Source organism: Barbatula barbatula, assembly GCF_947034865.1.
Source record: "Barbatula barbatula genome assembly, chromosome: 13".
Taxonomy (NCBI): domain Eukaryota; kingdom Metazoa; phylum Chordata; class Actinopteri; order Cypriniformes; family Nemacheilidae; genus Barbatula; species Barbatula barbatula.
The window spans coordinates 16,405,917-16,420,765 of record NC_136776.1 but is presented as its reverse complement, the minus strand read 5'-3'; the positions used below and the strand labels follow the sequence as shown (position 1 = coordinate 16,420,765).

Sequence of the window (14,849 nt, the reverse complement as noted above, 5' to 3'; positions counted from 1 at the left end):
ACCAATGTCATTTTTCCTATTATGGTAGTCAATGGTGGCCAATAATTGTTTGGTTATAAGCATACTTCCAAATATCTTCCTCTGTGTTCACGAGAACAAAGACATTTATACAGATTTGGATCAACTCGAGGGTGAGTAAATGATGCAGATTGTCATTTTTGGGTGAACTGTCTCTTAAAGACCACCAGTTTGAGAAGAAGCCCTCACCATGGGAGTGTACTCAAGGTCTTCGACGGATCTGAAGAAGTCCAGGCTCTTGGCTGCCGAGAGCCGTCCCTGCTCTATGTGAGACGTGCTGAGAGAATCCAAAATCTCCTCCAGCAGGTTCATCTGGCCCTTCTGGCCCACGTCGGGCTCAAATTCAGAATCCTCGCTGTCTTCGTTGTACGACGGCACCCCGCCGCTGTCCTCGGAGGATATCCTGCTCACACGAACACACACACAGTTATTAACTCAAGAGCCAAGTGAGAAAATTAAGCACCAGAGGGCAGTGTTGCATTTACAAATGACATCAATAACTTACGTTTACACCAAACATAAAGCGTTCACACTATTTGTAAATTAAACTGGACGTTAACATCAACATAATCCCTTACCTGCTGGCTGTGTCGTCATTGTTGTTGTAATGGTCTGTATAGCCGAGGCTCATTTGCGGGGATGATTGTAGATTGTGATGCTGAAACAGAAGATCAACATATTAAAACCTAAGAGCAGCACAAACTGTAAAATGCTAAATGAAAGTCTGAAAGCGTTCTGTGGTCATTAGAGTTCCCGTCCCGGCGTAGGTGCTCCCTCTGCTAATCCCTTGGCTTTTATAACACACCTGTGCAACTCGTTTCATTGGCAAATTAGAGAATTGAAGCGTTATAGGATGCAGCTTCAAGCTGAGGCTCCAGGCGTTTGAGTTCACCCTTAACTAGCCTTTCCTGACGCGTACACGTGCACGCCGACGTGCCGCCACTCGCTAAAGTGGCCCATAAACTGGCGTTTGCCACATTATCAAAGCGAGCTACTAAAATGAAGCTTTTAAATGGGCCCTCTGTGTCCGGCTGTTTGGCTAACTCAACCGGATGGACAATCATCGATTCGAGTGGTCAATCTCAAGCGTTTTTTTACCAGGTAGTCTTGAGATATTTGTGAATTCTGGGTATGGGTGCTTGCCGAATGGGTTAACGGCCACGCCGTCCATAAAAATAACTAAGAGATGCGTGTAGCGAACACTTCAGACTCTTGCCATCGGAATAAACAGGAACACATGTTGGGTACTGATTACCCCTCGCTAGTAGCCGCCAGCTATAATGAAAGCGATTACTGGGGGTTCAGGCCTTGAATCCTCCAAAAGGCTTTAATGGATTTCTGTGTCAGGGTCATAAATCTGGCCGGCGAGCCACTTCGCCATAAGTGAAGGGGTTGGATGCACCTGCGGAACTGTGTCACATTCATTTGGTGTTGGAGGCGGGTGTGTGCGTGTAGGTTTGCCCTGCAACACGGTTTGTAGTTATTTCGCCCCTCGAGTCGGAAAGCAGAGCGTGCTGGTCGTACATCGGCCTCTCTCTCGCTTTCTATGAGCGGAGGTGTTTATTAAAACAAGGTGAGCCCTTTGAATGGCAACAGCAGGCCTGCATTTTAAATATAAAGCAGAACAACAAAAGAAGAAACTTTCTCTTTTAACACATATGCGTGTGTATTTAAATCAATGGTTCATGCTAGAATTGTAATTGCGTCCATCCTTTATTTACCATAATGTCATTTAAAACCTTTGTGACTCTTTTTTTCAGTGGAACACAATAGATGTATTTTGAGAAATGTCCGTCCATACACAGGATATTTGGAAGAATGTCGTCAACCGAACTTCCAGAGTATTAGCGAGCACCTCTAAATACACAATTTGACACTGCAAAGCATTCTGGGAAGTCTGAGAAGTCTCAGCCCTAAACTTTACCAGAACAGATGCCCTTGCAAAAACAAAACAAGATTATCTCCATTCATACTTTCCAAAGAAAGACACTAAACACACACACAGTGGCCAAAAACAGAAACAAATTTTCAAGCAATTGTTCAGAGACATCGCCAAAACCACCGATTTGTCAAACAAAGCACGCGAGCGCCTGTTTGGATCTTTTCTCTGTACTTTAAATCAGCGCGGACATATTGAGCTGCCACAGGTCAATGTCTGCTCCATAAACTGCATGTTTAAATCCACATGGAAAATGAGCTCGGGCCTTCAGTCAAAGGGATGCCGGACTCTAAAACCATTAAAACTTCATCTCTCTTGTCAGGGCAGGCCATCTAGTGAAGGGCATTTTAAGAGAAAATCCTGCTTTGCTTCCAGCGTGGCCAAGTTGTAAGCGGCGGCAACCAGGCTTTACATTGCAGCCAATCGCCTCGTGGCTTTAATAGCCGGGCTGGCGTTTTCATACATTTCATACGCTGGTTCAGAGCTGCCACTGATCTCATGCGCTTGGCGGGGTATGGAAAGAGAAGATCTGCCTGGAAAATGCAAACAAAACTGCGCCTCCGAGCCAAAACTTAAGCCAACGTCTGCTGAGATATTCAAGCAGTTCCCCTTTAAACAAAGCCCAGGACCTCTTCTTAGGAAAAGACTCTCCAACTGGCTCAGGCTAAAAGTAACTGTGGGAAATATCACAAAGTGGGAAAGCAAAGCGTGTGTGTGTGTGTGTGACATTGAGAAATATCCAGTAGGTGGCACTTTGGTTACAGCTAAAAAGAGTTTGTTGCGTATGCGTCTCATCTGCCAGCTTTGCATCTCTATTCTCATCGTCGCCATGCAGATGTGAGGGATCTTTCCATTCTCAGCGAAACGTCCGCTAGCCAAAAGCGCTTTCTCTCTTTCTCTGGTACGTCGATGTTTTCTGACACCCTATGAATCCATCACGATGCTGGCAGTCCCCTGGACCCACACGCTTTCACAGGGACCTCTCTCTCACACACACACACATCAGTCCATACACACATAAAGCAACAGAGATTTATTTAGAACAAGTTTAAAACAACTACATTTAATGACATCTAAATAGCAAAACATTATATAGGAAATAACATTTCTGTTGCTTTTCCTTCATTATTTGGTCCAAAAATATATATTTTAAAATAAATGTTTTGGGGTTTTTTTGTTTAAAAAAACAGATACGTTGGCACAATAATATCTTATTACGGTATTTGAGATTATTAGAAACATTTCAATAAAGATTTTCCGATTCTTTAAAAAGTTGAATGGATTAATAAATAAATACTTAATGCTATTATTAAATGCAATCTTCTGGATGACTTTAATGATTTTTTACTTCGTAACCAGGAACTGCTGCGTGTTGAAAAAAAGTGACATTCTATACCAAAAAGTTTGTTTATAGTGGTCGGAGTTTATAGCGATATGTAAATGAAGGCAGAAGCCCATAAACCGAAGCAGCTAGTCTGTATAAATTATCCACAAGATGAGCCGAGTTTTTAGGTTTCTTTAATATGCAATGTGGGCTGAAATGGCCACGACTATAGGAGATCCATCTGCTGGCTCCATCCACAGACTCAGTGTGTGTGGAGTCATTCCCCAGAGGCTGTGTGCCACTCACACACACGCAAACACAGCCGTAGCTTCAGTGGGCAGGGATAACCAGAGAGAGAGAGATCAGCTCTACTTTGCCCCAGGCCCTGCTACTGACACCCAGTCTGGCTTTCACAGGCCCTCAGGCTTGACCTGAAAACCAGCCCCTTATACTGTACACTGCATGGATTCAGTGCGACCAGCCACCAGAGTTTAAAAACACAGCTCAACTTTTCTGTAAGTTTTGTTGCGTTGCTCGCGAAAATGCGCTGTGGGTAGAACTCACAAAATAAGATTAGAAATTGCCGTACAGAATTATATTTATGCATCAGACAGACCGCTTTTATTCAAACGATCGAACCTTTGATGTTGGGGTCGCAAGCGTCACGCGTTACCAACTAGGCAACTGTATATTTATTTATTAAAAAAAAAATAGGGCTATCAAACGATTGATCGCGACACATGAAAAATATAAAACATAAAAAAACATTTAAATGAAATTACCGGGAAATATAAACGAATACATATCTAAATATTTCCTAAATAAGTGCATGTGTGTGCAAATGCTAAATTAATATGCACAGAACACAGACATTTATTATGTAAACACAAACTTTGTTTTTGGATGCGATTAAACGTTAATCGTTTGACAACCCTAAAAAAAATGAAGTGTTTTTTAATGAACAGCAGCAGAAATGTGTCTAAGTTGTTGATCATGAAGACCCCCGCTGTCACCCCTCATGCTCTTTTGTTCTTTGTCAGACAGTAGCGAAAGCTAAACGGATTGATTTCCTCATTGATCGTGTGGAAAATCTTTGTGTCATGCGTACGTGTCCATCCCCAGGGATGGATAGGTGGAGGGGGTCGCCCTAAGAAAAGCCCTAATTGGATGACCTCCATCAACACCTTTTCACACCACCTATTACGCTCTCCTCTTCCACGGCAACAGGCGTTCAGCTAATAGTAACGCTAATTAAGAGCTGAATGAAACGTCGCCGGTCACAGCGGCAAGCTGGCGAGGAGGGATCAGACCAGCCGTGGGTTTCGTCCAATGACCTTCTGACTTTGCCTGGAGAGGTGTGAGCATTTAGAGCACAAGGTTTGGCTGTTCACTGTGGAAGTGTGATATTTTTACGGCTTATCAATATGTAGCTCAGCATTGAATATTTGATAAACGGGTTTGTTTTTGAGCTCCAGTTGTTGGAATCCTTCATGTAGACAGTAGATGTAAAGTAAAGGACATTGAAGGACATCGGGATATTGGTGGACAACTGATGAGAGTGTGTGTTTGACTGGTAGGCAAGCATCTGTTTAAACACAGTTGGAAAAGAAACATTTTATGCAAAATCCCAAAGCAAAGTGAAATCGCAGGCGTGCAGCTTGTTTGTGTTACATTCTTGTGGACGTTTACTTCTGGAACTTTGAAAAACTGTCAGAGCGGTTTAGAGCACAAGCGCCAACATGAGCCACGGTGACATAAGTCAGAGAAAAATCTATAAAGCACCAGTTAAAAGTCTGAACATTGTTGCGCAACAGTAGTGGCCAAAAGTGATGTCTGGGGGATGTCACAAGCACATTGTACAGTGTACAAATTAAAATTCTGTCAACATTTGCTCACCTTCTTTTCATTTAAAATCCTGTATGACTGTCTTTCTTCAGCAAAAAGCAAACGTAGATATTTCGAAGAATGTTGGTAACCAAAAACCACTGGTACCCATTCACCTTAACAGTATGGACACAAAACCAATGCAAGTGAATAGGTATCAGCGTTCTTGAAAATATCTTTGTTTGTGTTCTGCGGAAGATAGAAAGTCATACAGTTATGAAATGACAAGATGGTAAATAATGACAGAATTTTTATCATTTTAACATACTGCATAACAGATTGAATTACAGAAGCAAAAACATCCTGTTTAATGTTAAGGTCCCAAGAAATGGTGGAAAACACCCATGCTTAACTACATTTCTGGTGCAAGACACATAAAGACAGCACTGATAAGCCCAAACAACAGTCAGTAATGCAGCAAAACACCATTACTGACTCTGGTTTTGTCAAATACTTGCGGCCTATTTCGGTTTAAAATGGAGGCAGTCCAGTAAACGTATGAATCCAGGCCACCCCCTGGTTCTATTGGGGTCTCACCGCTTCCCTGCCTGGGCTTGGCAACACATCACTGACTCTCACACGCAAGACACACACTTCACTCGCCTGTTTAGCCACAGCTGTCAATCAACCTGCCCCACGTCGACTCCGACTTACTGGTGTGCAAATGGGCGCTTCTTTCAGGAAGCGGACTGTCCGTGAACCCTTTAAAACGCCTGTGTGTGTGTGTGAACATGCTCACCGCTCTCTTCTGAAGCCTCCTGGGGGAGAGGCTTTTAGTGCTGGTGGGAGAACCAGGCCGGTATGGGCTTTCCTCTTCTTCAGCGTCCTGCGAAGTAAGATAAAGAGACGGAATTAAAAGACAACGTGAAAATGAACTATATTTATGTACGCTAAAATAAACGCTCCACATTTAAAATAATAAATTACAGATGAGATCTCTGAATTATTTCTCCTATATTGAAGCACTTTACATTACAGTCCTGTTCAGTACATATTTGAGCGTTCTGCATTCATATTCGTCCTGTACCGCAGCAAACGCCCTTTTTATTTATCCTGACTCACACAAAATCGTGACTTATCTGTCTTGTTTCAATCTGTTTTGAGCTAAAGCAGACAGCAGTAACATGCTGCGTATCAACCTCGCGAGGTCTGGTCTCCTCTGGATTGCTTTTCCCAGCTCATGACAGTTCACACCACGATTGCCTTATCAAAGCCATCAGTGTTATGGAAACATACATCTTGTTACATTAGCTTTGAAGAAATCACTCGCTCGCTGATGAAATATGCAAAAATATGAAAGGTGGGGTTGACGTGACAGTCTTTTGCCAGAGGCACACTTGTTAGAAACGTACACTCCTGAACAAAGCGCTGAGCAGGTTTCACAAGCCGTTTAAAACCCTCAGCGCGAGCCATGGGTGAAGTCAGTTGATCCATCTTAAACAGTGTCTGCGTAAGAGAGGCTCCAAACGCAGCAAGCCTACACAACATTACCATAAACCAAGACAACATTTTTGGGCATCTTGCTGTCCAGGTAGTCGGTTTGCTAGGGTGCGAGACGGAGCCAGAGTTAGCATGCGCGTGAAAGAGATCAAAATCTGAATATTTACCTTTTGGGTGATCTTGTCCTTCATGTCACGTATTTTCCGTTTCGCGTGATCTTTGGCCTTTCAAACGAAAGAGAGAGAGAAAAGCTACTCAGCTGTTTTGAAGCATGATCTGGGTGAAAAACAAACTACTCAATATTTTATACATTTGAACTGGTGTGTCCATGAGGAAGACCATCACACATACTGATCACACTTACATCCACATCATTTATTTTGTATAGACCACTTCGCAACTGGTCCAGCAGTGCATTCAGTTTCATTTTTTAAGTGAAGTGTTTAAAAACTGAATCAACTTCTTGACCAGTGTTGTTTATGTCATCGAAAGTGGTCTTTATATAGAAACAGCAGATTCTCTTGCATTTGTCTTCTGGAAAGGCTTCAAGTGTCTGAAATTGCCATTTATTGCATAGCATTTTTTATGTTTTTCCACAGTAATCCACTTAGCAAATAGCTTGAGAAACTGCTAAACCTTTTTTTTGTGGGAAAATCTGTAAAATAGATTTCACCATGGTAAAATGAATGCTATTCATATTTTATTGTATATTAATGTTTTGTATCAAGTATTTAATTTAAACCTCTCCACAGTTGATTAAATTGATTCTTTGCAGAGGTGTACCGCAAGTTAAGTTTGGGCCACATAACATTTGTTATTGTTCTTCTAGCTGAAACAGTCTAAAGTTCATATTTTGAATAAAGTCTACACGACCCAAATACATTTAATATGCAAAATGCACAGCATTGTTTTTACAATCCTAGTAACTAATATAAAAATATTATTCTTTTTTTGAAGAAAAATGAAAAATCGGAATAATCCTGCTCATGTAAATGCAAACATATTTCTTGATACACCTCAGTAACACGATCTTGAATATGCTTCCAGCAAACATAGAGACACACAAGTCCTGTGTCAAAGGACATTTCCATTAAACTGTGAACTCACCATCTGAAGGTTTTTCACAACTGGTTTCGCCCTCTGCCTCTGCGCAAAAGAAAACACGTTTGGTGAGAACATACGAGTTTCCTGAAAAAGTGCCAGCATTCCACACAACAGTTTTGGCCAATGAATCGTCCGCACAATAAATTCACACCTCGCAACCCATTTATTGTCACAAATCATTAGCGACTAAATAAACACCTTCTTTCTCAAACCAAAATGTCTCTTTGGCCCCAAGCATTCGAGAAACGCCTTGCCCTTAAACAAAACTCATAAACAGCTCTGAGTGCCATGTTGGTCAATCTCAGCATCGCTTGAACAATGTTCTAGTTTGATTTCGTCTAGTCTGGCATCCCTCAGGTAACATAGGTCTTTAACAGATCAGCCCCAAGGCAAATGCTTCAAATCTCAGAAACAACTTCACGTCCCAAACCCTCGACCTAACTGACATCCGTAAGACCAGGTCTTTTGGAATGGTGTCAATACAAAAGTCCGAACTTTACACAGAACTGTTTGAAAAGGCACTCCAGAGAACCAATTCAACTCAAGCTGAAGGATGGAAGACAGCGTGAGCAAAGAGACAGGCAGAAAAGGCGCGAGAGGCAACGAGGAGAAAGGTGAAAAGACAGTGGAGAGAGAGGGCTTTTCTTTTGTTCAATCTATCGAGTAATGGCTGTGTTTCCTGCCAGAAGTCTTGTGTCATCTCCGATGACTGGCTGTCACATCACATCAAGCCGTCTCAACATCTTAACTGTCCCACGCCACAGTTTTCACCATCTTCCATGGCTTTGCGTCTTTATGCCATTCGCTCAGCTGGATGAGTTTCGTCATTTGCAACCGGCAGGAAATAATAAACGTGCTCGAGTGCTTGGGGTTTAATTATTCTGCTGAAATTAACATTAATGTTACGAAGAAAAATGAACTGCCTGCTGCTTACCATCTTGCTGTGAATCCACTGTTGATAAGATCTTGAATTACCTGAAAAGCAGTGGTGCGCAAGGGGGGTTAACATCAAACTCGGAATAAAATACATTTATTATATAAAGTGACATAAGACTTTGATGCGATTATACAGAAATCCCTCAGACTCCACTTTGTTTATTTAAGGAAACAATCCCTCATCATTTACTCGCCATCATTGTTAAAATATTGCAAATATTGTTTTTATAATGTAAACCAGAGACACAATGTCTTTTAATATCATTTTTTGATGTTCCACATGTATTTAGGTTTGGAATAAGATTCAATTTTCGGCTCAAGCATCCATTTAAACGTTACATTTGTAAACCTAGCTAATTCTCAAGCTCAAAGGGAAAAAGTGGTCTGTGCGTGCGTGCTGTTTTTGTTCCTCTCATTGAAAGATTGAGAGGTGGCACTCACTTCTACAGAAGCCCCCCTCTGTGATCTCCTCTTCATAGACGTCTGTAAAGCCCCTTCCTGCGTTTAATTTGGCCAGTCTGCCTTCAATGAACTGTGGTCGTAAATTAAAGTATCACAGGTTATTAAGGAAGAAGGGGGATGGAGAACAACACCAAAACAATTCCATCTAGACTGTTCCGAACGTGTGTGTAATTTACATCAGGTGATGGATTAACATTGCAGAGGGGAGTGTTGTGTGAGCGATGCCTTTTGGGAAGTTTAATTTCCTCCTTGTCGCGTAGAGGACATAAAAAGGATCTAATAAATATGCTTGTTAAAACGAGACCAATGACGGGGCTGAAAATAAACTTGAAACTAAACATTGAAAATATGCCTCCGACAGTTTTCAAGTAATAATAAAAATAAAGAAACAATGAAAAGAACACGCATCGACATAAATAACTGCCTTAACCATTTTCTAGACGTGGTTGCTAGGGTATTGTGAGTGGCTACTAGGGTGTTGCAACAAGGTCACTAGGGACTCCTTTCTCATGTCCTGCATGCAAAAACACTGTAGTTTTTTTAATAAGAAGGAAAAAAATGTATGTTTAATGACTTGAGGATTAGGGTTAAGATCAAATCCCCAAGCATGAGACTAATGCTTGCTTTTGCAAACAGCGCTAATAAATCAGTAATATGCTTTTTCGATTTCTGTGCTATTTGAAGCAAAAGAACAACAATTTAATGGGACTACTTAAGTAACATTAGACCAGGACAGGTCTCGGGAGTCCCACTGGGGTCATCTCCAGGTGTCAGGACATTTCATTCCACACTGCTACAGGCTTACATCATTACAATGTATTTAATGAGTGATGGGTCCAGAGGGTCACTCTCATCCACCCTGCAGCCCAATTAAAGCACATGATTGGGCCAAATTAACGCACATCCGAAACCCCGTCCCTTAGTATCACGTTACAGACACACGCTTCAGCCCTTTAATTGGACACTGACTATCAATAACCTGTGTCGCTTCAACTGTATCTGAACGCATTCTTGTTTGGGTCTGTTTGTTTGTGGCTGGTATCTACAGTAAAAACATTTTAATGATGGTGGAGGTTGTATAGAGTCAAAACTGTATCTGTTTTCACAATAATTTTGTACTTCATCCATAAGAAATTGTCCTTTTATGGAAAACACTATATTTTTAGTACATTCAAGGTCCAATGTGTAATTTATTACAGAAATGCAATATAACATACTGTACATAACTATGTGATCAAAAGTGTATAAAAGTCCTTACATAATGAAGCATTGTTTTTATTACCTTAGAATGAGATATTTCTATCTAAATACATCGCAGGACCCCTTACATGTTGTTTCTGCAGTAGCCCTAAACGGACAAACTGCTCTACAAAGTGTGTTTTGTAAAAATGTTTGGCAAAGAAGCGAAAACACGCTTAGTCCTGTGTCAGCCTCCATAATGCTTTGAAAAGGAGGGGGTGCTGAGCCGTTGGTTGCAATTTGTAACCTCACCGCTAGATGCCGCTAAATTTTAAACACTGGACCTTCATAGTTATCCCTCTTGGTGTTTACCCTAACTGTACAGTAGCGCATTTACACCTCGGCAACCACGTAGTCTATACCCAGATTCTTTAGTTTATTTTGTTTCCGAGCAACTAAATACTTCATGCATGCAGCACAATCACATTTAAAGAACGAAAGTTCTTTGTCGTCTGAAGGCGTCCTCCGTTTAGTGATGAGAGTCTGATGAACAAAACCAGTTAACAAGACCCGTGCAGAGGAGCAGAGGGAGAGATGCCAGAGCGCTGCGAGCCTTCTCATTGGCAGGGTGATGTGAAGTTAGCATCAGGCTCTGGAAAGGGAGGTGGTGGGGGGGTTAGGAGATAGAAAGCAGGTCGTCATTGACAGACTTCCCCCGCAATCTCTTGGCAGCCAGCCTCTACTGGTTTCTAGGCAGGGGTGGCCTCCAAGCGGATGTGGTTCATGGTCAGAAGAGGCCACAGCCGTGCTGGCCTCTCGCAGTACGGCCAAGCTGGAGATAAGGGCTCTCCCGAAGCTACTGCTCACAGGAGGTGGAGATGTCTTTGAACTGTTGGACACTATCTCGGGTTAGGGAAGTTATGCTGATGATGCTTCGCAAGACAAACGTGTTATTAAAAGCGATTCTTCTCTTTCCGGGTATAAATTAAGACTTTAGTGAAGGCTGAATAGCAGGACTATAAATGAATGCTTTGGGTGAAAGATAGATGGATACTGTGTAATATGTTGAGTGCAGATCTTAATCTGGAACGTCTTTTTTTCCCTTTTGTTTTAAATTCAATTTGAAGAATAAAACAAAAAAAGGTAATAAATGGAAACACTGTATGAATACCAATTAGGCCTGTACAAAAATTCCATATTTTTACGTTGTTGTCCGAAGGTATTAAACAAATCTGAGATTGGCTTGATAAAATGCTGTTTTAATACATTTTACACACGCACACTCATATTAGATTTTTCAGACTTCACCTGTTTGAAGAGCTGCAAGTTCACAGCCATCTCAAGGAAACTTCTCATGGTGCTGGAGCGGTGCGCCACGAAGCTCTTCTCGCAGAAGGTGATTGGCTCTCCCTGGGGAGAAGGAAGCTTGATTCAATGACAACAGACAGTCCACGTTCGGCTAAAAATGGCTGCAAACGCTGATGCTTCATTCGAGACTCGCAGGCAGATGTTTTGTTTGAATATACTTGCTTGTTTATCATCATCGCCCGTTGCAACCAATTACATCATTTCAATTTCTCAGAGTCACACAAACCGACAATTAAGTTGATCAAACATTTCTTTCGTAATTATTTCCCCTTGTTTGGAAAGAAGCGTGTTAACATGGGCAGGATATAATTTAGCTAATTTAAATCTAGCTAAAAACCCACTTACATTTATATTGTAAGTGAAATCTTGCAAAATTCTTACACAATTTTATTCAGTATAGAATAGTTTGTGTGTCTCGATTGCATTTCGTGCATTCTAGCTCGTTCGCTTTCATAACAGCTCGTGGGTGTGGCTTAAACCCGTATGATGTGTGCGTCTCTTCCTGCGTTCTTGCTGCTTGGGGGTCAACAACAAAAGAGGCCCATGAGGCATCAGACGATAACGACCCATATAAGTCGGTGATTGCCGACTCTTGCATGGGAGCTAATTATCATTTCCCTGCATTGTTTCATTTACAACTCCGTTAGACGCCGGCGTTCTGCAATGGCGCTGATGGGAAAGCATATGGGCTCCATAAAGCAGCACGGTATTTCATACGGATGATCCCTTTCAATGGACGAGGCTCTTTATAAATGCAGCGCGCAGAAGACAAGCCATTACCGCAGAACATGACAGTAATGCCTGTGAAATACAGGATGTGTAAAATCAAACACCGCTATCGTATTTCGAATGCGTGCGGGGGTTCTCAAGGAGGGAAGCATTGGAATGATGCATAAATTACTGGTATAATAATAAAAGATGGCAACTAATGCGATGAGTTCCACTAAATATGACTGCGACGCTGTCATTTCAAAGACTATGGGCGTTTTTTTGCCTCTGTAAAAACCAACTGAAATATTAATCAAAATAAAGGAGCACAAAGGCCGATTCTTTTCAATTGTTCGACTGCTTAGAATCATAATGAGCAATGGACGGCTGTCAAAAAAGTGGCCCAGATTTGAGCTTGCTTCAAGCCTCCAGAAATCACAAAGAAAGTGAAGGCTCTCTGTTAAAAAAGAAAGAAAAATAATGAAAACGGGGGTAATTCCATGTAGATTTGAAGTCAATGAGGCACTACTTTGAAGGCTAAGAGTTGAGCAGTCTCACGTCTTTTTCTGAGCATATGTGTATTTTTTTCTGGCGAGTTTGTGCTCAAGCTCTAGAACATCAATAATGTATCTTTGCTCTGTGGGTCTACACAAACCAATTACTCTCTGCTTTGCCAACAAAGACGGCCATATTTGACAAAGAGTGAGCGTACTTTGTTTTTCTTGACGCCGTGTTCGAAACCGAAAGGCACATTTGAGGGGTTTAGAGGGTGTGAGAAGACCACGAAGGGTCTGAAAGAAAACTTCAAAGAGGCAGTCCGGGCTTTTCAACATCTGACATTTCGGTGATACAGACAGGCCCACCTTTCCCTTCACCTGTTTTCCCCTTTCCTCTTTATTCCCTCTTTCTGCTGTGAAATGGGGTATCGGTTTAAATGACAGCACTTAGAGTAAAAAGAAGTCAAACGTTCTTAAAGTCAAAATGAAATTCAATCATACAAAATCTGCATAAAAATGAAATAGCTTGCTCTGCCTTTGAAACGACTTTCCTATTGAAGTGATGTCACAAAACATTAGGTATGTCAAGATGTGTAGACATTTTAATATAAAAACAATTTGCCGTCGTAAAATTGTAAAAAAGATTAAATTTGGATATGATAATGTGTTGATTTTGAATGAAGCATGCATTGCTTGCGGTGAAGAAGAGAAGTCTTACAGGCCTGTATCTCAGGGCATCCCGGTACGAGCCGAACAGAGCAGCCTGAGCATGGAGGAAGGCCCGAGCCACACCGCTGCCGGTAGCAGTCGACTGCTTCTTCAGTTTACTCTTCAGACTGGAGAGCTGAGGAAGAGAGAGAGAGAGAGAGAAAGAAAGAGAGAGTTAAATTAACACCTCTGAAATTGGTGGAAGAACAGGCAAAGCCATTCAAAGTGTGAAGTGTCACATTTACAGGTCACCCCCCCACAAACGAAAAAGAGAGAAAGAAATAAAGAAAAGCCTTTCTATCTCTCCGGGGCACCTGCTGCTCTGTTAATTGAAGCAATGGCGGGGGGCGCAGGGGTGGGGCGCTGATGCTTTCAGAAAGACCAGGGACAAAAATGATTTGGCAGGAAATCTTGGTCTTTCTTTTACTAGTAACCGGCTACTTTCTAAGTCTCTTAACATACGTATGCTTTTATTATTTTTGTCTGCCAACGGTCTGCTTTTAGTTCTCCTTTAAAAGCATTTACACAGGACTCAGATCTGTGCCAGAAGACACTGACATTAGTCTCAGACAGGAAGAAAATATGTATTGGGTACCAGAGGAAATCTGACTTCTGGGTCAATGATGAGATAATGTTTTGTATGTTTTTTTTATTCGACATGCTATTTGTACATGCAATGATTTACTCTTCTAAAATTTCTCAAATTAAAATTCATTCTGGTTTTATGTGACATAAAATGGCAATGTGTAAAAGTTCAGACACTAATGTATGCATTAAAGTAGCATTTTTTGTATTAATATTTAATATTGTATATATATATATATATATATATATATATATAAACACAATATTATATCACAGGAGAAAGCAAACTTGAGTAAAGGCAAATGTCAAACAACATTTGAAACTTCATAATATTTACAAAAAATACAATTACAAATTAAGTAATAATAATATTATTATTATTATAAAACACTCTCTTGCAAATAACAATTCACAACACAAATACAAGTTATGAATAAAAGATTGGAATAAAAAAATAAACAAAATATCACAATGTAAGATTCATAAATTTATGAAAAACATAAAAAATATGAAATATAAATAAAAGATTAAAGGAACCCTAAACATGCATTTTATACTAGGTTTATTTCTCTAAATTTAATAACAGTTTGTTCAGAATGCAGATGCCAGAGTTCTAACCAGGTCCAAAAATACGATCACGTAACCCCAATGTTATCAACCTTTCACTGGCTACACATTAAGTATCGTATTGACTTTA

General features: G+C 40.9%; 1 protein-coding gene across 1 annotated transcript in view; it reads right to left on the bottom strand.

The window, feature by feature from the left end:
* The window catches only part of dennd1b (DENN/MADD domain containing 1B), a 77,475-nt gene that overhangs the window by 3,780 nt on the left and 58,846 nt on the right, over nucleotides 1-14,849 (bottom strand). Inside the window, exons 13-21 of the mRNA XM_079471772.1 lie at nucleotides 13,578-13,703; nucleotides 11,595-11,696; nucleotides 9,087-9,177; nucleotides 8,644-8,684; nucleotides 7,713-7,751; nucleotides 6,773-6,829; nucleotides 5,905-5,991; nucleotides 597-676; nucleotides 208-421 (exon numbers count right to left, since the gene is read on the bottom strand). Coding sequence (XP_079327898.1) covers nucleotides 208-421; nucleotides 597-676; nucleotides 5,905-5,991; nucleotides 6,773-6,829; nucleotides 7,713-7,751; nucleotides 8,644-8,684; nucleotides 9,087-9,177; nucleotides 11,595-11,696; nucleotides 13,578-13,703 — 837 coding nt within the window. The remainder of the gene's footprint in view (nucleotides 1-207; nucleotides 422-596; nucleotides 677-5,904; nucleotides 5,992-6,772; nucleotides 6,830-7,712; nucleotides 7,752-8,643; nucleotides 8,685-9,086; nucleotides 9,178-11,594; nucleotides 11,697-13,577; nucleotides 13,704-14,849) is intronic.